At 42.1% G+C, this 26,971-nt stretch overlaps 1 protein-coding gene across 14 annotated transcripts in view; it reads left to right on the top strand.

The window, feature by feature from the left end:
- LOC118227968 (ras and EF-hand domain-containing protein-like) overlaps nt 1-26,558 on the top strand; it is a 74,758-nt gene extending 48,200 nt beyond the window's left edge. For 11 of the 14 annotated variants that reach the window (XM_035419101.1, XM_035419093.1, XM_035419086.1 and 8 more), the window contains 10 exons: nt 2,596-2,674; nt 2,973-3,043; nt 4,086-4,245; nt 4,325-4,423; nt 6,584-6,728; nt 7,040-7,121; nt 7,344-7,458; nt 10,258-10,398; nt 10,803-10,879; nt 26,366-26,558. In XM_035419101.1, coding sequence (XP_035274992.1) covers nt 2,596-2,674; nt 2,973-3,043; nt 4,086-4,245; nt 4,325-4,423; nt 6,584-6,728; nt 7,040-7,121; nt 7,344-7,458; nt 10,258-10,398; nt 10,803-10,879; nt 26,366-26,534 — 1,138 coding nt within the window. In that variant the 3' untranslated portion in view covers nt 26,535-26,558. Of the gene's footprint in view, nt 1-2,595; nt 2,675-2,972; nt 3,044-4,085; nt 4,246-4,324; nt 4,424-6,583; nt 6,729-7,039; nt 7,122-7,343; nt 7,459-10,257; nt 10,399-10,802; nt 10,880-11,143; nt 11,595-26,365 lie in introns of those variants that run through there. The other 3 variants (XM_035419089.1, XM_035419094.1, XM_035419090.1) reach the window with 3 other exon arrangements.
- Nucleotides 26,559-26,971: the final 413 nt, after the last annotated feature.

Here is a 26,971-nt window from a genome sequence, read left to right as displayed (position 1 = left end):
ATACAACCATGCGCTTGGTGACTAAAAATAATCTGTTAGGGCTACACTACGCTATCGCCAAATTCAACCAAAATGGCACATTTTTCAAATTTTAAATTTGTTTCCAAAAATTGGTTTCACAATTATTGGCACCCAAGTGAATAGTACTTGACACAGCCTCCCTTAGCAAAGATAATGGCTCTAAAGCCGGACACCCACCGCACGCGTAGCGACCACGAGCGCACTACGCGCGTAACTGAAGCGTAGTTGAAGTACTGTTATTACAACGGCAGCAGGCGACGTCCTCTACACCAGATGCAAACGCGTCGCGAACCGGCTGCGAAGCTTGTGCGACACAAGTGAACTGAAGTGTAGTTTTTCGCTTCTGTTCTATTTTTTCTGCTTGTCGCGCGTCACGATGACCTGTTTATACACAGAAATATGTTCTAAAATGCTAGGTATACATGCTCTGATTTATATTTCATCCTTATATTAGGCTACTGGGGGTGTGTCCATAGTTCCCTCCCAGATATTTTATAAGAAGCTAAAAAAATACAAGCCTTTTCGTTTTTGTATTGTCCTTGCAGAAAAAAGAAAAAAAAGAAAAAACTGGAACCTGGGGAAAAGGCAAACTTAGTTTCGCTATCTTATTTTTTGGAGGGGGTGGGGTAAATTTGAAAATACACCACAGAAAGACGTAGCCTATTGAATGATGTAGAAGTGAATGCACCGAGCAGCGGTTTGTTAGCTCGAGTGTTGGAAGGTAGGTTTTAACCAACCATTGCTCAGCCTATTCCGATGTCTTCGTTCGCCGTGCTTTCAAAAAGGGCTTGTTAATAAAAATCAGACAATCCACAGAGCTTTAAAAAAATCAGATTATTTAGTGTTCTTGCCGATGAAAATGCACCTATTTTATAAATGAAGTTGTAAGCAAGCCTTTATTGCACTTGTACTTCAAAGCTTCCGTGTTCAAAGTTCATGGCGTTGTGGTGTTCATATCCCTTCAAGATTAAACTGTTACGCTATCTTTTTGATGATTAGCTGATTTTACTAAATCTGATCCTATAAATGTTTTGACGTGAATGACAAGACAACACGAGAATTCCCAATGGTTGATTACGGATTATTTATTATTATTATTATCATTACGGATTATTTATTATTATTATGATCATTACATATTCTTCATGAAATTGGCACGCTTGTTAACCAAGCAAATAAATTAATACAGTTTGAGATTGATTATTATGCAGGCTACGTTGCGATTTAAGCTTATGGTAATTCTTGAAAGCGTTTACTTTCTCACGTATTTACATGAGTTAACGAAATATTACCAAATTAACAAACTGAAAAAGGTCTCTCACCAAGTATTCACTTAATACTTGGTGAGAGAGTCGTGAACAAACGTGAAACACACGATGTAATCCCACTGCAGACTGCTACTAGGAATATAGAGCTTTAAGCAAGCCTTTGCGCGGCACAAACGGAACCAGTGTAAATGCGCTACGCGCCGCGCCGCTTACGCTGCGCGTATGGTGGGTGCCCGGCGTAAGCCTTTGCCAATAATGTTTTACAGGGCTGGAGAATACATTTTGAGGGTTTTTGAACCAATTCTCCATGTAGAACCTTTCAAGATCTTTAGGCTTGTACATGTGTACTGCCCTCTTCAATCAGACCATTTTTTTTTTTTTGCCATTTTCTCCCAGTTTTTCTCACCAATTTTAGTCTTTATACCAATTCCCCGTGTGTATCACAGTCCTGGTTGATGCGCTATCCTCTGTTGGTCTGGGGAGGGTGTAGACTACCACATGCTTCCTCCAATACAAGTGGAGTCGCCAGCTGCTTCTTTTCCTGACAGCGAGGAGTTTCACTGGGAGAGCGTAACGCGTGCGGAGGTTCGCACTATCTCCCCCAGATCCCCTCCCTGCTGAACAGGCACCCCGACAAATCAGTAGGAGTCGGTAATGCAACGATCAGTACTTATACCCTCACCGGCTTCCCACCCCAACACTGCCAATTGTGTTCGTACGAACATCTGACCAAGCCAGAAGTACCGCTGCCGGGGATTGAACCCGGCTCTCTGCGGTGGTAGGAGTGCTTATACCTCTGCACTACCCAGACCCAGATAATTGGATTAGAATAAAATACAGTTTTCCTGTGTTTAAACATAAAATATGGCCCACCATGTGTTATATTATACAGCATTTTACTCTCTACCTTCTACCATCATGGGTACAAATAATTCTGGACTTGACTGTACTCTGTATCACTCAATTCAGCCCAATTTGGTCCAAATAAGCGAGGGTGCAAATCCATAGTGTATTGACTGAATATAGTTTATTGCTCAGTAAAACCACGTCTGCCTTTTACTTTTTGTATTTTCAAACAAATTATGTGCAGAACACTGTATTGACTCACATGTGTTCCACTATGAGAAGATTTATTTTCACCCTTATGGAAATTTTTATATAATGCAGGTGCAAAATTTCACAATGTGGGAAAATGTACAAATTATTGTTGATTTCAGACATTGCAATACACTGCATATGATGTATTGCAGTATATTGAATTTCTGTAGGGCATCTCTTCTAATGCCACCCACTGCTTCTCTGTCAGAGAGATGAATAAGCAGCTGCATGACCGCAACGATGGGCTTCACTCTGCCCTGGTCCGGACCAGGTCAGGAAAATGGAGGGTACGTTTGTGTGGCCTTCTAGGGAGACCATTCATTTCTGATAATACTGAGGTTTCAGGGTTTCACAGTTGCAGTGTCGAGTAGTGTATGGAGATCGTCACTTGTAACTATGAATGGTCTATCAGTTTGAATCTATCACATACTGTTTCTTTGGAAAATAACAAACAGTATGTGATATTGGGTGAAAAGTATGCTATGGTTAGTGGATTTGTAGAAGAGAGTGAGTAATTTGTTGCAAACATACTGCTCTTCCGTGCAGTGAATTGAGTTATTGTTAATGAACTGCTCTTCCTTGCAGATCATTCCAAATGATGCAGATCTCCTTTGGAAGTTGAAGCCTATTCGACAGAGTACTCTGAACTACAGCAGGTAAAATCCTCTTTTTTTTTTTTTTTTAAACATTTAAATCATTTTTTTGTTCATTCCTCAATGTGGAATGCTCTGTTGTTACAGTAGGCCTGTTCAATTACATTTTATTTGTAAAGCACTTTTTGGAGAGAACTGTCACAAAGACACTTTACAGAGTAGCAAGGCAAGAGACAGAGTAAAAAGAGCAAACGGTGCAAACGCCAGGCCTGAACCCCGAAATAGCAATTACATAAGAAAAAAATCACAGTGGGGGGAGAACCCTCAAACAGCGGTGCGATAAAACTCCCCAATGGGAACCTATCTCGAGAGGAACCCGACTATAGAAGGGGAGTCCTTCCTCCACTGCTCAGCCTGGTTTAAAGTAGAAGAGTGTTCTACTGCTGCATTGTTCTCCATCAATTTGAGAGTGTGCGCACATGCATCCACCTATGCTGCTGCTATTTACTGCAATGCATCTGCTTGACTGCTCAGTCACTCTGCAGCAAGGGACTGCGCAGCCAACTCGGCTGCAAAGTGACTGAGCTCTCTAGGTGATGTGGCCAAATGTGACACAGCAATGGTGAGACAAAGTTAATTCCAAATGTTAAATTAGACATGTCGTATATCGTTGGAAAGGTTATACTGTCACCTACTGGGTAAAATAATTGTCAATCATATTATTGTTGACTTTATCTTGCTGCTATAACAAAATATTAAATTTTGGTGGTGAAATAATATTTTTATTAACTCCCACATAGACACTATTGTCCAGTGTGTCATGCTTCAGGGGTATAGTTGCAGATGTGACTGCAGGGAGGGGGTGCTTTAAATGGTGGCACTTAGAAACTCCATATTTAACATGGTTGTCCTGTATTGTCTAATAAAGCTAGAATTCATTTATAGTTTGATTGCAGGGGCACTGAATGTCTTGAGTTTAGCAAACTCAGGATGCCGGTGTCCTGTCCACTATGGGGCTTGCACAAAAGAGTTGAAATAATACTAATTATTATTATTTATTTATTTATTATTTATTTTTTATATATTGTATTGCAAATGAGGACAGCCTGCCTGTTGAGTGTGGTACATCGTACCTGGACAGCGGCCTATCCCTGACGGCAGACACAGATGCTACTGGCAGCTCCAGCAGTGAGTACGACAGCGAAGATGACAGCCAGGTCTCCACAGAGACAGCCCTCCACAGCTGTGTCTCCTCAGATGTTGAGGTAAGGCCATAGTCCTGTCTTTGACTCCACGCCCTTTTTTAAAAAATGAACAAAAAAAATAATATTTTCCCATTGGCAGGCGTCAGATCTGAGGTTGGAGGGTGCGGTTTCCATGGTTCCCAGCACATGCAGCTCTGTCTCAACCACTCGCAGACGCCTCTCAGCCTTTTGCTGTAAGGTGAGGAAACTAAGCTGGTAGAATCCATGATGTGAAATGAAAGTACTTTTATCAGAGAGAATTCTAATATGTACACTTTTGGCCAGATGTGTAATGCAGTCCTTAAGGTGGGACTGCATTACACTCTAGCCATATGCAGTCCCTCTGCACAGTTGGGGTTTGATCACCTGCTTTTCAGGTGATCCCTTCTGTTAGCCCCCTCCCGAATAAAGCTAAAATATGAAAGGCGGGTGGGCTGTTGGCTCTCCTTTTTAATAAAAGAAAAAAATTCTAAATCTGCACAAATCTGGTTGTGCCTGGTTCGTCTGGCAGTCTGTCACCCTCTTTGGCTACATTTATACTGCAGGTCTTGATGCCCAGATCCGATTTTTTGACCACCTGTTTACACTACACATAATTCAAATGTGGAAAAAAATTAGAATATTGCATTTTGAATGATGTGTGAATTGCAATGACTGGGAAATTCCAATCAGTACAGAATAAAGAAAATGCATGTGGTATTTGCATTTATCTTTTTTAAATTGTAAGGTAAAATGCGTACATGAACTTGAAAATGAAAATGCAAAAAAGTGGGCTTTTGCATTTTCATTTTAATTATGTAAAATGAAAATTGACTGAAAATGAAATGAAATCTGCAATTACATTTCAATTTTGGCATGGATATGCTTCCATAGAGCTATTCCAGAATACAGTACTTACCTTTTTTTTTAAGCCGTTCCTTTGTTCCTGTTCCTTAGTTTTTGTAATATGCCCTGGGTCATTGTGCTATTGGATCATAAATCTTTGCTTAAAACTAAGGTTTTTTTTTTTAATGGATTGAAATGGATTTGTCTGTATTTAGGACCATCTTGTACATAATGACAAGCCTCCCAGTCTCATCTATTGAAAAGCCACAGTGGTACTTGATGGTAGGGATAGGGTGATGGGCAGTGTTGTGTTCTCTTACACTGACAGCAATACAAATTATGACTTCAACCACAAGATAGTTAACTTTTCTTTACTGTTCTAGTGGAAATTCAGTCATACGGTATCACTGCGCAAGGCGTGCTATCAGTTGCTTAGTAACTGCTGTAACCTTTAACAAAAAGTAGTGCCTATTTCAGATGCTGAAATATTATATAAAATAAGATCACTTCACTTTCAGGCCAAAGATCTGAACTTTAGACTCGTAAGCCCACAAAATCTTCTTTGAGATGTTCTCGGGGTCTGTCACATGACCTCTGGGAAACTCCAGCTGTGAGTCAATATGGGCCCTTCCCAGAAGTGGCTTGTTTTTCCTCTTTCCCAAAATGGTCAAATCTGTGAAGTTATGATGATTTTGAACTCTTCTTCCATTTCTGAAAATGAGCTCTGCAACTGTCAGTGTTGTAGCAGACCTCATGGTCACACTTCTGACAATTGCCCTTGTCCACTTGCTCAGATTGGCTGGATGGCCAGATCTTGGTCGTGTCTAAGTTGAGCCATATTTTTTTCCCCCATTTTGTTACAATCAACTTAACAGCACTCCTACGAAGGTGCAAAACTTGAGCATTCTCAAGCTTTTGTCTCCTAGCAACTTCACCTTAACCAAGGCAGATTCTTGGTTCTTATGATGGTGTGACTCACCTGATGTGCAGTTTGTTGTGAGACCTCAAACAGTCAGTAGTATTTACTCCGATTGAAAAACAACACAGGTGGACTTGAAATTAAGCTAGGTTAACCTTATTCACATATTTAGGGTGATCTCGAACATGGAATACACCTGGACACATTTAGGTTTTTATACAAAAGGACTGAATACTTCAGTCATTTTCAGGATTTTATTTTTAATAAAAACATTAACATAGTTAAATTGGGATTTAAAATTTCTTTAATTTTACTTCTGTACTCAAACTTTTCTGAAGGCACTGTACCTCACTAGTAATAAAACTAAAATAGCTGTGCGGGAGTGCATATTTTAAGTATGTACTTTGCTTACAGGTACAGTACATCTTTATACATTTATAAATGGTAAAAAAAAGAATCTTCCCTCAGACGAAGTAGCTGAATAACATTGATATAACCGATATAACCCCTATAACCCCTTGTAAAGAGTAATGAAGTTCATATTCCACTGGGTTGCATCGTAGGGGTAGTGCCAGGGTCCCACATAATTGCATGCATCTCTATGTCCCTGTCCAGGAGGCAGATTCATTTGTGTCTGAGCCCAAGGAGGGTGTACCCATATACAGGCTGGTTCTGGCAGGAGACTCTGGTTCAGGGAAGTCCAGTTTCCTCTTACGGCTGAGCCTAAATGATTTCAGGACGGACATGCAGACCACTCTGGGTAAGACTGGAACTAAAGAGATTCACCAACATGCTGGTATCCATGAGTTCATAAGCACCAGTTATGAGTCTGGTACCCTGTTCCTGGAGAGGTGCAGTATCTTGGTGTTCTTCATATTAAAATCAGTCACAAACTCAGACCCAAGAAGCCAGTAAATAATTGCTTCAATTGGTATAAAATGGTGTTCAGTTATAACAAAAACCAGCATACCCTGGTGCTCTCCAGGACTATGTCTCAGACTGCTAGATTATGAAATTATTGATAATCAATAATGGAGGATTTGTCTTTATGGTGCTTTATGTCATTTTTAGGAGTAGATTTCCATACAAAGACTATGTTGGTTGATGGAGACAGGACTGACCTGCAGATTTGGGACACTGCAGGACAAGAGAGGTAAGTCAGCCAGCCAGTTGCAAGCCAGTTAGTGTTCTCTACAGGGAATTGCTATGATTTTATGCAGTAGCCTGTTGCAGTAGTTATACTATAGAGCACATGGCCTAATGGTACAGAAGAAACCACACAGAGGGATCACCTCCCTCCCTCATTCACTTCCTTTTCTACTTTTTCTTCCTTGCTCTCTCTCTCTCACTTGTTACATGATCTCCTTGTGTGCAGATTTCGCAGTATCACCAGGTCATACTTCCGCAAAGCACAGGGTGTGCTACTGCTATATGACGTCACCTCTGAGAGGAGCTTCCTCAGTGTGCAAGACTGGATGGACCAAATACAGGTACAGACAGGATGAACCAGGTGCAGGTATCTGGGAGTGGTTGCATAAAAACTTTATACCCAGGAATAAGTACTAAGGTTGAATTCTTAGTTTAGTTGAATTCTTCATTTTATCAAATTTTGGTGTTAACAAATCTACCCCTAATAGTAGTGTAGTTTTGGCAATCTACATCAATTTTGGGCTTAAAGGCATACTATGCAGGAATTTTACCTTAAATATTAACCATGCTAAGGCATGTTTATGATGCACTGGCAATCTTTCTTTACGCTACGCCAAATTCATGCACATTTGCCTGGATTTGTTATTCTAAAATGTGTTTGGGATTTTTCTGGGCATGGTGTTCTTCTGGTGAGGAAGCTAGGGTGTGGCCACAGAGTCTGTGATTTGGGATCAGGTTTAAGAGTGTTTCTTACTAGCTAGCTAGTCACTGCAATGGCCATATAACAGCTCATAAAAGAAAACATTACATAGTGTAGAGTACAGAAACACGTACAAGAATTAATGATTACACATTTAGGTACTGTACCACATCGTGTGACACTGTTTTTGCATTATTTTTTAATCTTATATCAATGTTTCATCTTAATAAGGGGCACATTTATACAGTTGAGACCAAAAGTTTACATACACCTAGGCTATAGATATTCAAACTCAGTTTTTCATAACTCCGCACATTTCATGTTACCATACATTTCTTTTGGAAAGTCAATTTTGGAATCTACTTTGTTCACATCACGGGTAATTTTAAAACGATTGATTAGAGATTTATTTCAGCTTTAATTCACTATCAGAATTCCAGTGGGTCAAAGGTTTACATGCACCAAGTTGACTGTCTCTTTAAACGGTCTGGAAGATTCCAGAAATTGATGTAATGACTTTTGAGAAGCTTCTGATTGGCCAATTGTACACCTGTGGCTGTATTTAAGGGCCTACTTTTAAAGCTACTGCCTTTTTGCCCTTGATATCATGGGAAAATCCAAGCAACTCAACCGAGACTTCAGAAAAAAAAACTGTGGACCTCCACAGGACCGGTTTCTCCTTAGGAGCAATTTCCAAACAACTGAAGGTACCACAAGAATCTGTACAAACAATTGTATGCAAATATAAAAATCTTGGGACCACACATGCACTGCATCATTCAGGAAGGAGGCCCAAATGAACTCCCAGGGCTGAACGAACTTTGGTCCGAAAGGTTCAACTGAACCTCAAGACAACAACAATGGAACTGATGAAGGAGTTGGAGGGATCAAGTACCAAAGTATCTACATCGACCATTAATACAGTCCTACATCGCAATGGACTGAACGGCTGTCACACAAGGAAGAAGCCACTACTCCAACAAGCCAGAAAGAAGTTTGCAGGTGATCACCAGGACAAAGACCTAGCCTTCTGGAGGAGTGTTCTCTGGTCAGATGAAATAAAAATTGAGCTGTTTGGCCATAATGATCAGTGCTATGTATGGAGGAAAAAGGGTGAGGCTTTCAATCCAAAGAGCGCCACCCCAACTGCGAAGCATGAGGGTGGCAGCATCATGTTGTGGGGGTGTTTTGCTGGAAAAGGGACTGGTGCACTTCAGAAAATAGATGGCATCATGAGGAAGAAGGATTATATAGAAATACTGAAGTAACACCTCAAGACATCACCTAGAAAGTTAAAACTTGGTCGCAACTGGGGGTGTTCCAGCAGGACAGTGATCCTAAGCATACTTTCAAAGTTGTGACAAAATGGTTTAAAGACAACAAAGTGAAAGTATTGGAGTGGTCATCACAAAGCCCTGACCTGAATCCCATAGAAAATGTGTGGAATGAACTGAAAAAAAGCATGTTCGAGCAAGGAGGCCCACAAACCTGACTGAATTACACCAGTTCTGTCAGGAGGAATGGGCAACATTTCTGGAAAAGTATTTTGAGAAGCTTGTGGAAGGGTACCCCAAGTGTTTGATTCAAGTTAAACAATTAAGAGGCAAATGCCACCAAATTCTAACAAAGTGTATGTAAACGTTTAACCCACTGATAACCTGATAAAGTACTTAAAAGCTGAAATAAATCTGTCTCTTAGTTATTAATAAAGCTAAAGCTATAGCTATAAATAAAGTAGATACCCTAATTGACTTAACACAGTAAATGTATGGTAACAGGAAATGTGTGGAACGTTGTGAAAAATTGAGTTTGAATATCTTTAGGTGCATGTAAACCTTTGGCCTCAACTATATGCTTTAAAATGCCTTTGGTCCAATATATTCATTTTTGGAGAGATTTTGTGTATGCTTCTGGACCCATAGATATTTTAGACCATTGAGCTGATGGAAAGCTTGCAGGTCCCACTTGAAAATGATGCGAAAGTGAGTTTCTTGAGTCTAAACCGTTGATTTATAGTGAAATACATGATTGTTGTGATTTACAGAAATGCATCATTTAGAAATGTTGGATAGATTTGGAGACACTGGGTACACTGCTTAATTTTTTCTTCATGGATCTTTAGTAGTTGTGCATCTCCACCTTTAGATTTTACACACTTGTGGTCAGTATTTCATTGAAGACTAAAAAAGAGAATTCATTTAATATATTTTGCCTGGACAATTGCATTTGGGGCACTTTATTTCTTCCTAAATTGTGAATATTAACAAACCTAAGTTAGTATATTAAATCGTACGAATATGCTGCTTCATTTTCAAATCTTGTGATGATCACATCTGGAGTTATAAAGCTTTAAATAAGGTACCCCCTAAATAGGCAAGGATTGGGTAGATTTGGCATGTGCGCGAAGGGGTTAACACCCACAGTCCCCTGCTTTCCCCAGGAGTGTGCAGAGGAGCGTATCCCCATGTGTTTGATTGGGAACAAGACGGACCTGCGAGCAGGGCTACCGGAAGGCAGCTGTGTAAGCCCTGCTCATGGAGAGAGGTTGGCTATGGTGAGCTGCCCCTTTTCTAATATCAGGGTGAGCTGCCCAGCATCCCCCACTTCTATCAAAATACCAGTGTTCAGGGTGTGGAATGTGCCTCCTAGTCTAGTATCGAAACCACCCCCCACAGCATGATGTGCAGTTAGCCAACCTGTTGTCCAAGGAGGCAGGTTCTCAGTTGGCAGTTATGTCCTTGATGGGTATGGTGCCTGTCTGCCTACACCAGCTACAACTCTGAGATGACTGTGCAGCTCAGCTGGTGAGCTGTGGAATGGAAAACCACATGGCAGCACATGCTCTGGAGAAGCGTGCATGCTTGATTGTGTTCTCCTAAATACTCAGGATACAGATACAATTGGGTGTTTCAATTTGTGGGAAACAAAAGTGTAGCTCAGAGAGGTGATGCATATGAAGGAGAAATATTTTGCTTTGGGTTGCAGATGTACAATGCCTTGTTCTGTGAGACCAGCGCTAAAGAGGGAACCAACATTGTTGAAGCTGTCCTTCATCTCGCCAGGTAAATGACCTGTTGTGCTGTCCCAAGTAGTGTTGCATTTAACATGGTGACAATTCATCGATCCAGCTCCTTTGGACCTAGGCAATAATGGGGGGGAAACAACCTTCGACATAGGACAATGCATTACACTGTAGACCTGAAGCACTTGAGCCGTGGCCCCTGTGAACCATCGCTCCACAAGAAGAGATACAATTGGCTTGCTGAGATGATGAGCAAGGTCCCCAGGCAAGGGAAGTAATCACACTTATTGCTTTTTTTTTCTAGAGAGGTGAAAAATAATGAGAATCTGAGGCAGATCCCGGAGCTGCAGAACAGTCTGACTTTAGTGGAGGAGAATAATGCAATTGGTAGTTGTTGTGGGATATAGCTCAGACCTCAAGATTCTTGGGGAAAACCTGCACAGAGTTCCTTCAAAGAGTTTGTTTATTGGGATCAAGAGTGTCATTGCACCAGTTTTTCTGTAAATCCCATTACTCTTCCTTTTAAACCCCTTTGCAGTAACTGTGAGAATTTCTACTACCTCTTTGATACTGCTTATGAGTTGAATCTGAATCGCCATGTTTAGGACAATGCACAATCTAACAGTTTCAGGAAATGGCACAAGTAGGCAGAAATCTAATTTACTGGGGGAGACTTTGTCTAAAATGTAGCATGTATTCATCTTTGTGTAACTTCATATTTTTTAACATTACTCCAGATTTTTGTGTGTGTTTGGTGGGGGGTGAGGGTGGGGGTGGGGAGGGGGGGGGGGGTGAGATGAATGAGGCTTTGTTGTAGTTTGTTCAAATGTACAAATTTTTTTATCAATGAATAAATGTATTCCACAAATTTTGTTCGACCCAGTGTTAACTGCGTTTCATATATTAGCACATTATTTTATTTTAATTGAATGTAGTTTTCCAGTTTAAAAAGTAGGCTATAGACAGAGCATTTTCCCACAGAATATTTAATAGCCAAAGAACCAAGCACTTTCTTTCCCCATTTTTTATTAAATTTTGTTTTCGTTTCGATTTTATTCTAAACAATTTAGTTTGAAAGAATGTATTTGATATGGCCATTTTATTTTACTAAATTTCCCAAAATGTGTTGTTTTAGCCCTAGATGCTGATTTCTTTTACCGTGACTTGTTCTAACGGCTGCTTGAAAGAGAAAGTGCTTATATAGCCTACGTTGGCTAAGTAGATATAGGCTATCGTTTTCTCATAAAATGTAGTCGATAAAATAGTAGCCTTGGCTAGCCTACTTTGAGACGTATTTTTAAAAAAAAGGCTTGTTATTTCATTGAAAATAAATGACAGTGATGTTCGATTATTATCCATATTTCCATACCCACTTTCCTCACCAGAGACTGCTCATTCGCTACAGCAAGAGGAACAAACTATTGTTTCGTTCGCAAACGATTCATTCATTTGGGCAAGTGTACTGTCGTTCGCGAACGATTCGGGGCAGGCGTAGTACATTCAGTGAACGAATCACTGAACTGCGAACGATAGTCAGTCAGTGGACTACTGGTTCACGTTCACGAACGAATCGTTTCACGAAGTGATTCAGTACACTTCGTTCACCCAAAAGATTTGTTCTTTTGAACAAATCGTTCATGAACGACACAACACTAATACAAAGTTCACTGCTGCTGCACCACACAACACAATCTTGCCATCGTCACAGGCATTCTGTCAACACGGATCTCTTGTGATTCTCATAAAATAAAGTTTGAAATTCTCAGATTCGCCTCAACACATTATTCTCACCATAGCTAAACACACATTTACTGGACATTCACACGTAAGCACATATTACTGATTACAAACGGACATTTCCAGCTTGCTACAGTGGGGCTAACCATAGACGTATATATGTCTATGGGGCTGCCTAGCCAGTTTACTAGCTGCTACAGTGGGGATAACTAGCCAGTTAGCTAGCGACTACATGATGTACTTGTATTTCCTAACATTTAGGGATCTCATACACATACTCTACTAGCATCGTTGACATCCTAGCATTCTTATACATCCACTGTACTAATGCAATATCACTTTTGTGCACTTTTAGATGTCGTCGCTCACCTGAAATCACAAGACATACAGCTCTGTCTACTACTGTCTTCACAGCGTCAGTTCATTAAAAAAAATAAAACCAGAGTAACGATAACAGCGTCTTTAACGGCTACCACAGAGTGAATGCGATAAGAAAATTTTCGGTTACGCTGACCTATAAAACGCTATTCAAAAAGCAAAATTGGACATGTTATACATCGTTAGAAAGCTTATACTCTCACCTACTGAATAAATGAATTGTCAATCAAGCCAGTCTGTACTAAAAAGGGTGACAACGTCGTAAACGACACGTGTGGTATTAGGCATAGCTATTTTGGAAGGTACCCAAGCATCACAAATGCGCGTATTTTACAAATGGATTGTCCAAGACAATATATGACCACTCAGTCTCAAAAGGGACATCTCTACGCGTAAAACCAACGGTAAGGTTGTATATTTATTCAATATTTAGTCCCAGATACTGACTGTAGAATGACATGGTATCATTTTTTAAAGCTTTTTCTTGTTTATTTCGTTATTCGGTGAGCAGCGTTTTCACTGCTGTATTGGCATATCTTAGGGCCATTTTTGTGTATATCTTGTTGCTGTAACGGAATACGATTTTTGAGTGGTTAAATAATATTTTTTTATGAATGCTTGAAAAGAATTGAGGAAATATTGGGTAGCATTGCTTTGGAATACATCTTATTTAATTTCGGTGAGGCAAGATAGCCTATATTGTTTGTAGTACCGTAACTTGGCGTCATTTTGATATCAATACTTTTAATGGCAGGCCTGGATTTTGGCAGTCTGAATGAATGAGTTATAGATGGTGTATGTCTTGTATGAGTGAGTAACTTGGCATTTTTGTACGTTGAAAACATGTTTTTTATGAGATGTTTACATACACCAAGTTGACTGTCTCTTTAAGCAGTCTGGAAGATTCCAGAAATTGATGTAATGACTTTTGAGAAGCTTGTGATTGGCCAATTGTCATAATTAGGAGTTAATTGGCACCTGTGGCTGTATTTAAGGGTCTACCTTTAGAGCCACGGCCTTTTTTCCCTTGATACCATGGGAAAATCCAAGAAACTCAGCCAAGACTTCAGAAAAAATTGTGGACCTCCACAAGTCCGGTTCCTCCTTAGGAGCAATTTCCAAACAACTGAACGTACCAAAATTGAATGATTTGGCCATAACAATCAGTGCTATGTATGGAGGAAAAAGGGTGAGGCTTTTAATTTTAAGAACACCATCCCAACTGTGAAGCATGGGGGTGGCAGCATCATGTTGTGGGGGTGTTTTGCTGGAAAAGGGACTGGTGCACTTCCGAAAATAGATGGCATTATGAAGGAGGAGCATTATCTAGAAATACTGAAGCAACACCTCAAGACATCAGCTAGAGAGTTAAAACTTGGTCACAACTGGGTCTTCCAGCTGGACAATGATTCTAAGAATACCTCTAAAGCTGTAACAAAATGAAAGTATTGTATTGGCCATCACAAAGCCCTGACCTGAATCCCATAGAAAATTTGTGGACCGAACTGAAAAAGCGTGTCTGAGCAAGGAGGCCTACAAACGTGACTGAGTTACTCCAGTTCTGTCAGGAGGAATGGGCAAACATTTCGACAAAGTATTGTGAGAAGCTTGTGGAAGGCTACCCCAAGTGTTTGATTCAAGTTGAGTAATTTAAAGGGAATGGAACAAAGTGTATGTAAACTTTTGACCCACTGATAACCTGATAAAGTACATAAAAGCTGAAATAAATCTGTCTCTTAGCTATTATTTTGAAATGACCTCTTATGGAAATAAAGTAGATACCCTAATTGACTTAACACAGTACATGTATGGTAACATGAAATGTATGCAGTTGTGAAAAATTTAGTTTGAATGTCTTTTGCCTACGTGGATGTAAACTTTTGGCCTTAACTGTAGCTCATTGAGTGTAGTTAGTCAAAGACAATTTCAGCCTTAAAAGCATTGAAATGATTAATGCTGCCTGTGCTGTATGCCATTTTGCTGCTCTTTATTAGTTGTGGAAAAAGTGATGAGATTCCATATGAACTAATGCAAGCTGCCGTTGTATTTTGACTACGGTTTCCAATCAGTTATTGCCATGTGTTATGTCAATAATGCTGCACTTTCCTGGCATTAACTCTGTTGCACCAACATTCCAACTATGATTAGTCAGTGGTCTGCATAACCAATGGGAACTGCCTTCTCACACTAGTCTGCTTCTGTGTAGCAGTGCCAAATGTAGGTTTGAACTGAGTCATGAATTAGCCCCAAATCCTCCCTAGTCAAATCACACAAAGGTTTGAGCAGTGGGCACGCATAATCACTTGCTGATTTTTCACCACATGTGTACAGACACTTCCACACTTTTCCCCTCCCTCACTCTCAATCTCCCTCTTCCTCTCAAGTTTGTGTCCATTGAACATGGTGTATTTTTACTGAAAACTGGCAATGACATGGTGCATATAGCACAAAATTCTAATGCATTTGAAAAGCTACATTTTATTACTTAGTTTAGCGAGCCACATTTCAGTACAAAAATACAGGAGTAGCCTGCCTCAATCTTGCCCTTTACTTGGTAAACGCTGCTGGCAACAGACTTGTGCATTGTCTGAACTCTACCAATATCTGAAAGAATACTGTAAACATTTTTTTTTTAATTAAAATGTGTCCTGCTTAAACAGAATCCGCAATAGCTGCGACCGCACACGTGCATGCATCCATGTGTGCATGCATCCACGCACACACCCTCACACAAACACATGACCTCTTCTTTGGCTCATGACCAACCTTTCCACAAAATCTTGTGGAAATCTGTGAATCCATTCGGGAGTTATGCGCCTTTTTGTGATAGGCCACGCCCCCTCTTGTTCAATCGGCCTGAAAGTTACTCCGCTCTACCTTCGGTCATGACCAACTTCCATGCAGATTTCAGCCTCCTGGAGCGAAAACTGTGGCCGCTACGGGGTGGGACACTTTTGTGGACCAACCGACCAACCAGCCTACCAACCGACCAACCGACTGACCGACAGACAGAGCTATAGAGCTGTGGTCACAGTTAAAAAGACATTGCTGGAGATTTTCAATAGCATATAGTCTGTCAAAGGAAATTGCAAGAAAAATAATTATCCATGTTCTGGAATCTTAAAAAATGGATGGCGCTGAGTTATTACTCCAAATAATGCAGTTGATGAAAGTCTATTTTAAAATGGGTCAGGGTCTTTGGGTGATACTTTTGTTTTTTGCTTTCTCATTTTCCTTTTTCTGCTTTTGTTGCATTATTTCTGCATCCCTGGGAAAAATAAAATTACTTCAGTAAAACCAGGGTTTCAGTGAGCACTCTAACATAACTCATTTTTCCCTCTCCATAACAATGTCATGTTAAACACATCTGGTTTCTTAAAAGCAGCTTTTGCTTAAAGTTAGCCATTTTGAGTGAACTGCATGGATATTTAATAGCATTTTAAAAAATCAGGACATGGGACGTTTTTCCCCTTGGAGAAAAAAATGTGATGACCTTCTTTTTGATGTATTCATGTGTGTTTCCTGTATGCGGTTCTCAAACACAGTGGTTCTTGGGAAGTACTGAGGTGGGTTTCAAGATCTGACATACACACGAAAAGACAAAATGCAGTACATGGCCAAAAGTATGAGGACACCCCTTCTATTCAGTGGGTTTGGCTACTTCTGCCACACCCATTTCTAACAGATGCATTCAATCAAGCCACACAGCCATGAAATCTCCATAGGCAAACATTGGCAGTAGAATGGGTAATGCTGAAGAGCTCAGTAACTTTCAACATAGCACTGTCATAGGATGCTGACTGTAATAGGAAGTTGGATAAGTTGGAGTGGGTAAGGAAAGTGGTACTTCAGACTCACAAGTAACCATCTGCCTATCAAGCACTTTCTAAAACCTGGCTAGCCTTTGAAGGGTTGCTGGACACAGGCGGTTTTGAACGCTGAACTTCAGGACAATTAGTCTGCAGACTGAAACCAATAGTCCAAATAGCATACCCCCAACAGAGATTCCACCCAGAGCACATCCAAAAAAATAAAGGAAAAATAACTAAGCTAAATAACAAGGCAGAGTCCCAATGGAAGGATTCATAGTCCAGGTGGGAGCACTGTACCGAACCAGGGTCACTATACGGCAAGCAGAGAATCAAGATGGAGAACGAGTGAATAGTCAAGCATGAAATCCAATTTGCAAAGCTGAGGCACTAGACGGGAATTGGAATCAAACAAAATAGGGTCAAAATACACAAAGTCAAATTAATCAATCGCTGACCACAAACCACCAAGGATGAGTTTTAAGCGTTAGTCTCCACTGGTAAGTGGCAAATGACAGCTTTTTCAAACGGAGTAACCAGAGGCGGAAACGACCAATCGGATGACGAACTGGAATAACGAAACACGCAACAGAGACAAATGTAAAAAAAAAACAAAAAAAACAAGGTTATTCAGAAATCATTGAAAAGGTCTGATAATAGGACAACACATTCCTGAATTCCCATCTTCAGTCAGTAAAATTTGTTTAGGAGATCCTAACCTATATAAAAATTCCACAATTAATTATTCTACATCCTCAACTTGCTTAGACGTTAGTGGATATGCCTCTGCCCGCTTTTATAGTTGATCATGAAGCCTGTGTACATATGCTGCTCTTGCTTGATGGCTGCTGCTCTAGCTTGATTGTTTGTGTCTGGTTTGCAGTGGAGAGAGACAGGAAGGAACCTGGTGGTGTTTGGAATCAATTGTTATAAGTTTGTGTTGTGCTTTCAAGTGTGTATTTGATATTAGTTCAAGTTAAATCTCATAGTATGACAGTTTTGCTCCTAATGCCTAGTGCAGACTATATGATTTTAGCCAGGATTTTATAGTCAAAGACTAAATTTCAAAGTCTTAAGAGAATGTCAACAAAAATCCCCAGTCTTTGCTTGATCGGTGTGCACACCCGTGACCAACAGTCTTTTAATGTGACAGGGTCAGAGACTCGCTCGATCCAGCCGTAAGCTTGTCTGCGACTTGCGAGAATATCAAACTGGTTTGATTTTATCTTAAGTCTTTAGGCATAGTTTGTGTAGTGTATGATACCGTCAACAGCCAGCGAGCTTTCGGCATATAGCCTACAGTTATTGGGTTATATACAGTGGGCTCCAGAATTATTGGTACCCTTGATAAATATGCACAAAAAATGCTTAAAAAAATGATAAACTAAAAAATAATTGACGTTGACATAAGCTTTATTTTCCAATATGTGTAAACTAGTGTGCTTGATTAATGATTCATTGGAATCAACCAAAGTCTTACATTTTTTAAATAAAAAAAATATTTCCCCAAAAAACAGGTTCCACAATTATTGGCACCCCTGGTTTAATACTTTGTGAAAACATCCCTGGCAAAGATGACAGCCGTGAGTCTTTTCCTATAATTTGTGATAAGGTTAGAGAACACATTTTGAGAGATTTTTACCATTGCTCCATGTATAACTTTTCAGAATCATTTATCTCTTTGGGTTTGCGCTTATGGACACCCCCCCCCCCCCCCCCCCCCTTCAGTTAAAACCACAGGTTTTTGATGGAATTTAAGTCTGGAGACTGAGATGGCCGTTGGAAAACATGGGTGTTGATTTCACTTAACCATTTCTGTTTAGATTTTGATGTATGCTTGGAGTCATTGTCCTGCTGGACAATCTACCTAAGTCCTAGCTTCTTAGCAGTAACAACCAAATTTTCTGCCAGAATGTCCTGGTACTTTGTTGAATTCATTGTGCCATTGATCTAAAATAGTGCCCCGGGACCACTGCCAGAAAAACATCTCCAAAATATCAATGACCCACCTCCATATTTGACAGTAGGTATGAGGTGCTTCTCCTGTATGCATTCCTGTTTTGCCGCCAAACATGTTGATGGTGTGTATGGCCAAAACGTTCAATTTTGGTCTCATCTGGCAATAGCACTCTCTTCCAGTCATAATTCCAATGTGGTTTGGCAAGCTCCAGATTCTTGGTTTTGTTTATTGTGCTCAGTAAGGGCTGTCTTCGTGCAACTCTTCCAAAGAGTTAGTTGGTATGGAGCTGCCATTTTATGTTTTTTTTAGACTTGTTGACCGCAAGAAACAAACCAATTTCTGCAGTTCTTAAACAGTGATTACATTACATTACAGGCATTTGGCAGACGCTCTTATCCAGAGCGACGTACAACAAAGTGTATAACCATAACCAGGAACAAGTATGACGAAACCCCTAGAAAGAAGTACCGGTCCAAGTGCAGGGAACAACCGCATAGTTCAACTTGGACCCTGAAGGTTAAACTGATTAACACTAACACAACGAGAACGGCAACAACGCAATCTATGGAAAAAATACAAGCAGTAGTTAAGACAGTTAATGCACCTAAGTCACCTATGAAACAGCTGCCTAGTTACAACCCTAAGCTTACAGTCATTTACAGGGGGGTAGGGAGGGATGGGGAGAGGTGCAGCCTGAAGAGGTGAGTCTTCAGTCGTCGTTTGAAATGGGTCAGTGTCTCAGCTGTTCTGACCTCCACAGGGAGGTCATTCCACCATCGTGGGGCCAGAACAGACAGGAGACGTGTTCTGGAAGTGCAGGTGCGAAGAGGGGGAGGTGCTAGGCGTTCTGAGGTAGCAGAACGGAGGGATCTGGCTGGCATGTAGGGTTTGAATATCTTGTGGAGGTATGCTGGGGCTGATCCCTTGACTGCCTGGTATGCTAGGACCAATGTTTTAAATTTGATGTGAGCAATAACAGGCAGCCAGTGGAGGGCAGTGAGCAGGGGAGTGACGTGGGAGTGTCTGGGGAGGTTGAAGACCAGACGAGCCGCAGCATTCTGAATGAGCTGCAGGGGTCTGGTGGCAGATGCCGGTAGTCCAGCCAGAAGAGAGTTGCAGTAGTCCAGGCGGGATAGAACCATTGCTTGGACCAGGAGCTGGGTTGAGTAGGTGGTGAGAAAGGGGCGGATTCTGCGGATGTTATACAGGAAAAATCTGCATGCCCGGCTTACTGCTGCGATGTTCTTGGAGAGGGACAGCCTGTTGTCCATCACCACTCCGAGATTCTTGGCACAGGGTGATGATGTCACTAAGGTGTCCCCTAGGGAAATGGAAAAGTCGAGGAGGGGAGAGGATGGAGCAGGAATAAAGATTAGCTCCGTCTTTCCCGGGTTGAGCTTCAGGTGGTGATTGTCCATCCAGCTCTGTATGTCCCTCAGGCAAGCGGAGATGCGAGCAGGGACCTGTGTGTCCGATGGGGAGAAGGAGAGAAAGAGTTACGTGTCGTCGGCATAGGAGTGATAGGACAAGCCATGGGCAGATATTACAGGGCCAAGGGATCTGGTGTACAAGGAGAAGAGAAGGGGACCGAGGACTGAGCCCTGGGGAACTCCGGTGGCGAGGGGACGGGGTGGTGATACCTTACCCGCCCAGGCAACCTGGAAGGAACGGTCAGAGGTAAGACTCAATCCAGTCAAGGACTGTGCCGCAGATCCCTGTTGCTGCCAGGGAGGACAGGAGGATAGAGTGCTCCACAGTGTCAAATGCAGCGGAGAGGTCTAGAAGAATCAGAACAGAGGAGAGGGAGGCTGCTCGTGCGACATGGAGTGACTCACTGACCGAGAGGAGTGCAGTCTCGGTCGAGTGGCCAGGCCTGAAGCCAGACTGGTGGGGATCAAGCAGGTTGTTGTGAGAGAAGAAAGCAGAGAGTTGGTTGCAGCACGTTCAAGTGTTTTGGATAGGAAAGGGAGGAGAGATACTGGGCGGTAGTTCTGAATGACTGAAGGATCTAGTGTGGGTTTCTTCAGCAGCGGGGTGATGAGGGGAAACATCCAGAAGATAGGGAGGAGTTCACAAGGGAGGTGACAAAAGGGAGGATGTCAGGTGTGATTGCCTGGAGGAGAGATGAGGGGATAGGGTCGAGGGCGCAGGTGGTAGGGCGGTGGGTGAGCAGAAGCTGGGAAATTTCAGAGTCTGAGAGGAGAGAAAATGTGGAGGCGGAGGGGCGCGGAGGGGGCGGAGGGCGCAGAGGGGGCGGAGGGCGCAAAGGAGCTGCAGATGTCTGCAATCTCTTCGAATGCTGCAAAGTCATCTGCAGTGAAGGAAGACTAGGGTGGAGGAGGTGGCACGCTGATGAGAGAAGAGAAAATAGAGAAAAGTTGACGAGGGTTAGAAATGGAGTTATGAATTTTGGTTTGGTAGAATTTTGCCTTAGCGGCAGTGACAGCAGAAGAAAACTCTGTCAGGAGAGACTGATAGGCTGAGAGGTCAGATGGGTCCCTGGATTTGGTCTACTTCCTCTCAGCAGCGCGGAGGCTGGCCCTAGAGGTGCGTAGGATGTCAGACATCCATGGACTGGGAGGGGATGAACGTGCTGGCCTAGGGACGAAGGGGCATATGGAGTCGAGTGCTGAGGAGAGAGATGAAGTTAGGGTGGAGGATGCAGAGTTAGTGGGGAGCTTGGAAAATGATTGAAGAGTGGGGAGGGAAGCAGTCACTCTGGGAGCAAGAGAAGAGGGTGATAGGGAGCGGAGGTTACGGCGGACAGTGACAGTGGGGATGGGAGGAGAGGGAGGATGTGGAGAGAGGGGGAGGGAGAAGGAGATGAAGTGATGGTCAGACGTATGCAGGGGGGTAACCGTAAGATTGGAGCTGGAGCAGGTCCTCAGGAAGATCAGGTCTAGGAGGTTGCCTGCCTTGTGGGTTGGGGGAGAGTGTTGTAGGGAGCGGTCGAAGGAGTGGAGTAGCGGTAGGAAGGCAGCAGACTGGGAGGCCACTAGGTGGATGTTAAAATCTCCCAGGAGGATCAGCGGGGTGCCGTCCTCAGGGAAGGAGCTGAGCAAGGTGTCTAGCTCATCCAGGAAGCTTCCCAGGGGCCCCGGGGGACGATAAATAACAATAATATAGAGGTTAGCAGGGTAGGTGATAGAGACAGGATGGAATTCAAAAGTGGATATAGGCAGGTCAGGGAGAGGGAGAACAGAGAATTTCCAGGTGGGGGAGATCAGTAGACCAGTACCACCACCACGGCCAGATCGCCGGGGGGTGTGGGAGAAGGAGTAGGAGGATGAGAGGGCAGCAGGAGTGGCAGAGTTGTCTGGTGTGATCCAGGTCTCTGTGAGGGCAAGGAACTGCAGGGATAGGAGGGAGGCATAGGCGGAGATGAAGTCTGCCTTGCGCGTAGCAGACTGGCAGTTCCATAGCCCCCCTGTGACCGTGAAGTTCTCACAGGGGGTCAGCGGGGGGTAGCAGAGGTTAGAGGGGTTCCGTTGTCGAGGGGGGCCACGTCGCTGGAAGCGCATTCTGAGGGGGAGAGCACAGACTGGAATGGGGAGCTGGCTCATAAACTAGGGGGGAGCGACGCTAGCGCTCCGAGTGTACCTAATTAGCAACTGAAAACCTGAGTCGAATAACGCGCTGATTACACAGGTTCACAGTCTGTAATAGTGCAATAATCGCAATCTATCAATTCTAAGAATCAAAGTGGTAGATAGAAGCCTAACACCACCTAAAAACAAAGAAACCTAACACAATCTAAAAACAAAGAACAGTTTCCACACAGGGAAAAGTTTAAAATCTAACGCGGTATGTAATTAGTAAATGAACGCAGATACTTATTCAACTCTAGAAGGACGGATTTCGGCAGTTCTACGCACCTGGACGAATTATACACTTACTGATCATTGGGTTATTAATGGCCTCACTCACCGTCTTCCTCACTGTCCGTGGGGACACCATGCACTTGCTTCCTCTTCCTGGCAAATTTGCAACCATTCCATAAGTTTTACGCCTTTTTATTATTCCCCTTACAATGCTAAGTGGTATGTTTAACTGTTTATGTCTTTTTTTGTACCCATTACCAGACTTGTGACGGTAAATTACCACCGGTCTCTTCTGAATTGACTGTTATTTGGCTTTTCCCATGCTGATGGATGACAAAGGCATTTCTTTTTTATGCTTGTTACCTCATTTTAATTCTCTAGTGAAACTGGAAGTGATGGAATGACACAATATAGTTCCTTTAGACTGAGATGAACTAAAATTGTATTGCCAATTTCATTTTGTTTGATTTTACTTACAATAATTCTTACGGGTGCCAATAATTATGGCACCTATGGTTTTCAGAAACAATTTGATTACTTAATAAAAATACTTTGAAGCATGAGAGAGACAGTAAATGTATTGAAATAAAAGTATATAGTTTTCCCATATGTTTGAACATAACATATAGATTATCTGTCATTTATTATATGCATTTTTATTAAGGGTGCCAATAATTCTGGAGCCCACTGTAGTAGACATGATGAATCAACTAGAGGCATAACTGTTTTTGCCATGTGGAGTGATTTTATTGAGCTTTAATATAATGATTCTTGTGTCAAAGGGGGAAATAAGGTGAGATCATATCATTGCTGTAGCCTATAACATGGTTAGTTCAGATGTGATATTTTCTGTGTTTACATCAGCACATTTGCGACAATCAGCGTGGCTCATCCCTGTTCTCAACCAAAGCTAGCCTAAATAGTTTATCTAGCTCACTATCATTTTATCTACCATTACCGTTTTGCAGGCGAAGATCCCCAAGCGCTGCATGTGTTCTTGCCACAAAACAGCACACCAAGATCTAGTTTATAACAATCATGAATCCTGTAGTGTGTGACTCCCTGTTTTTACCTGTCTTTTGTAAGTCGTGTACAACCCTCAACGAACCACTCCCTCCTTGCCCATCTTCTGCCGTGGTCTGAAGACGCATCTCTTCAAACTATACCTGGACTAACTATCGCTACTCTACAGAACATTTCTATTACTTAAATTCCCCTCTTTCATGCTACACATGTAACTCCTATGCAACTTATTGTGCCTTGTATCATTGTCTTGATGTTGCAGCTTGTACTGCCTCCTAGGTTAGGTCAGAGTAATGTTCACTGTGTGAACTGTACGTAATATGTTAATGGCTATGAATAACTGTACAAAACAAGTGTTGTACCTTATTGGACCTGTGTTTGTAGTTCCTATGACCTTTGGTATGCACTTATTGTACGTCGCTTTGGATAAAAGCATCAGCCAAATAAATGTAATGTAATATAGTTTCTTCTGGAATACTACCGGTACCGTGTGCAAGCAGAGGGAGGCAAACTTTTATTTGGGGTTTTAACACGTGGCTACAAACCTGGTGTTGGAAAGAGGGATACAGGTTTATGGAGTACTGGGACTCCTTTAGGACAAGGGTGACCTGTACAAGTGTGGCAGGCTGCACCTGAACCGAAGGGGTACTGCTGCACTGGGCCAGCATATGGTTAGTGTAGCACACAATTATTTAAACTGGGGACCTGGGAGTTCAGAGAGTGAAAAGGGTAGGCAGGTGCAGACTGCCCAGATAGAAGCTTTCAAGGCTACTTATATTATTGACAATTGGGTGCTATTCCTGAACACCCAAATACAAATGACAAAAAGTGCTGGAATGGGGGTACACAACATGAGTGTCATGAAAGGGGGGATTTAAAGTGAAATGATTCACAGAGTGGTGGCAGCTAGTCAAGTTACATTCTGAAGAGATGTGTCTTCAGACCACGATGGAAGATGGGTAGTGAGGGAGAGGTTCGAAGAGGGACAGCGACAGTGCTCACTGTGGGGGAGATCATGGTTATGGAGTGTGGGGAGAAGGGGTTGAAGCAAAGTGCTATAATTGTGGTGGAGCCCACATTCCAGTATGCAGAGGTTGTAAAGTAAGAAAGAAGATGGTTGATGTCAGAAGGTGAGGGAAACATGCAATATCCAGGGAGTCAGATCTAGGGAAAGAGTGGTGGAGGATCAGGAGTTGGGAGGAGTAGGTCAACCTGGGGCCAATAAAGTGGATGGAAATACCCTTCTGGTGGGCAGTTTGTATTGTTCAATGTAAAGGTAATTGTTACGGTTTGGTGGGGCAGTATGCCCCATATCTATACAGCACCAAGAGTTTGGCACTTTTCAGGGTTCTCTACAGAATTAACCTCAATGACCACAGACTCTCAGCCCTCAAAACATTCATTTTTGTACCTTCTGACCCCATTTCAAAAGACAGAATTCACAAACAACTTCACATATCTACACAATAAAGCCCCAAACTTAGCATTTTTTCCTTATTTTTCCTGCCTGATTACATAATCACAAATGCTCCAGGCCCACAAAGAATATGTCACCCCATTGGACATATAGGTACATCAATCAATCAAAACATTGGATACAGACACAAAATGGACATATAGACAAGTGTGCATATTTAAAAGAACAAAACATTGCTGCGTTGATGTCTGCTGACCTCAGCTCACTGGGTAACGCGACAGACCGGGGTTCAAATCCCCCCTCAATCTTAAGCGAACTTCTAACTAATTACACTGGCTTGCTGGCTAAGCAAAAATAAAAAATTTTAACAATTGCATTTGCATTTCTAAAATCTTTGCGGGAAACTCATTTATATTTCTGAAATACAAATAAAATACACCCACACTTTAGACAGTCCTGCTTTCGGCATTGCCGTGGAAATCACCAGTCTGAAAGGAAAAGAGACTGTACCTTTTGTCCTGTAAAGGCTTACTTCTGTTGACGTGCTGTGACCTGGAAGTGAACTGTAACGTCACCGTCACGTAACGGGTAGGGGGGACCCAAACGCAGAGGGAAAAAAAAACACAAACTCAAAAAGGGAAAATTAACAAAGACTTTACTTGCATGACAGGGGACAAAAAAAAACAACAGGAAACCAAAAGGCCACGCAGGGCACTACCAAAAAACACAAAACAGAAAACTTAAAATTCAAAACACACACAGAGCAGAACACAGGTAGGACAGAAACCAGGCAGGAACTAACAGGCGGAAACACAGTCACACACACAAGCAGGTCAAAAACACAGGCAGGCAGATACATGTAAGTCAAACAAACACAAGGAACCAGCACCCGAGTCAAGGGAACAAAGAACTTAAATAGACAGGGGGTAACAAGACACAGGTGAACTCAAAAAACAATCAACCCAGAAAAGGAGGGGATAACAAGACACAGGTGGGAACAATGATAGAATAACGGGACAACAATAATACAATTAACGGGGGGGAGCAGGACACAAAACAGAAGTGCCGCCATCTGGCGGCCCAACAAGGGAAACACAGACAGGAAAACACAGAACCATGACAGTCACTTATGCGTTCCTTGACTAGTGTTGGCACGATATTTTCCTCTTCATCTCCTTCTTATGATTACTTAACATAGTGTCAGAATAAATACTACACGTGAAACTTACTATGGTAGGGTGGGCGTGGTTTGTCGTCGGTGGCTAAGAGAGAGTGACAGGAGCGGCTCTCGGATCCAACGTCACAGCTGTCAGGTGGAGGTAATCGCCGCCGATAATTGCTAATTGTTTGATTGCGCTGATTTCCTCTGATTGTTCAACAGTGAACCTGGGGTTTTAAAAGCGGAGACCGGGAGTCTTCAAGAGAGAAGCTGCCGGCGGAGAAACAACCTGCATGTGTTCGTTATAAAAGAAAATAAAAACAGAAAACAGAAAAAAAAAAAAAACCGTGTCTTGTGTTCATGTAACAAAAAGCCAGGTCGGCTGAAATAAAAGAGCACGTGAGTGCGGAAAGAACTTGTGGTTTCCAGTGTTTCTGTGTGTTGGAATTTTGGAGGGGTGGCACTCATCTTGCCACACTTACATACACTTCCTGGAGAGACAAACATTTTGAAAGAAATAATCTGAGAAAAGTTGAGGTTTGCCAATCGTGGGGCTCCGTGGCTAGCAAGAAAGCAGCAGCCAGCAGCTGACAGATCAAAAGCATCACCATGAGCACCGCAGGAAGATGAGAACAAGTTAGTAAAAGTGTTGGGATAAGAAGGTATGCTGACTGTGGAAAGAAAGAGACTGATAAAATGCCAGATACAGCAACACCAGATAGCAACCTGCAGCTAGTCCCACCAGGCAAGTTTGCTTTTAACAGTGCAAGTGAATGGTCAAAATGGATAAGGTATTTTTGAGTGCTTCAAAATAGCGTCACGTCTTAA

The sequence above is a fragment of the Anguilla anguilla genome, chromosome 5 (assembly GCF_013347855.1).
Source record: "Anguilla anguilla isolate fAngAng1 chromosome 5, fAngAng1.pri, whole genome shotgun sequence".
Taxonomy (NCBI): domain Eukaryota; kingdom Metazoa; phylum Chordata; class Actinopteri; order Anguilliformes; family Anguillidae; genus Anguilla; species Anguilla anguilla.
The sequence above is the reverse complement of the archived record's forward strand: the minus strand, read 5'-3'. Positions and strand labels throughout refer to the sequence as shown.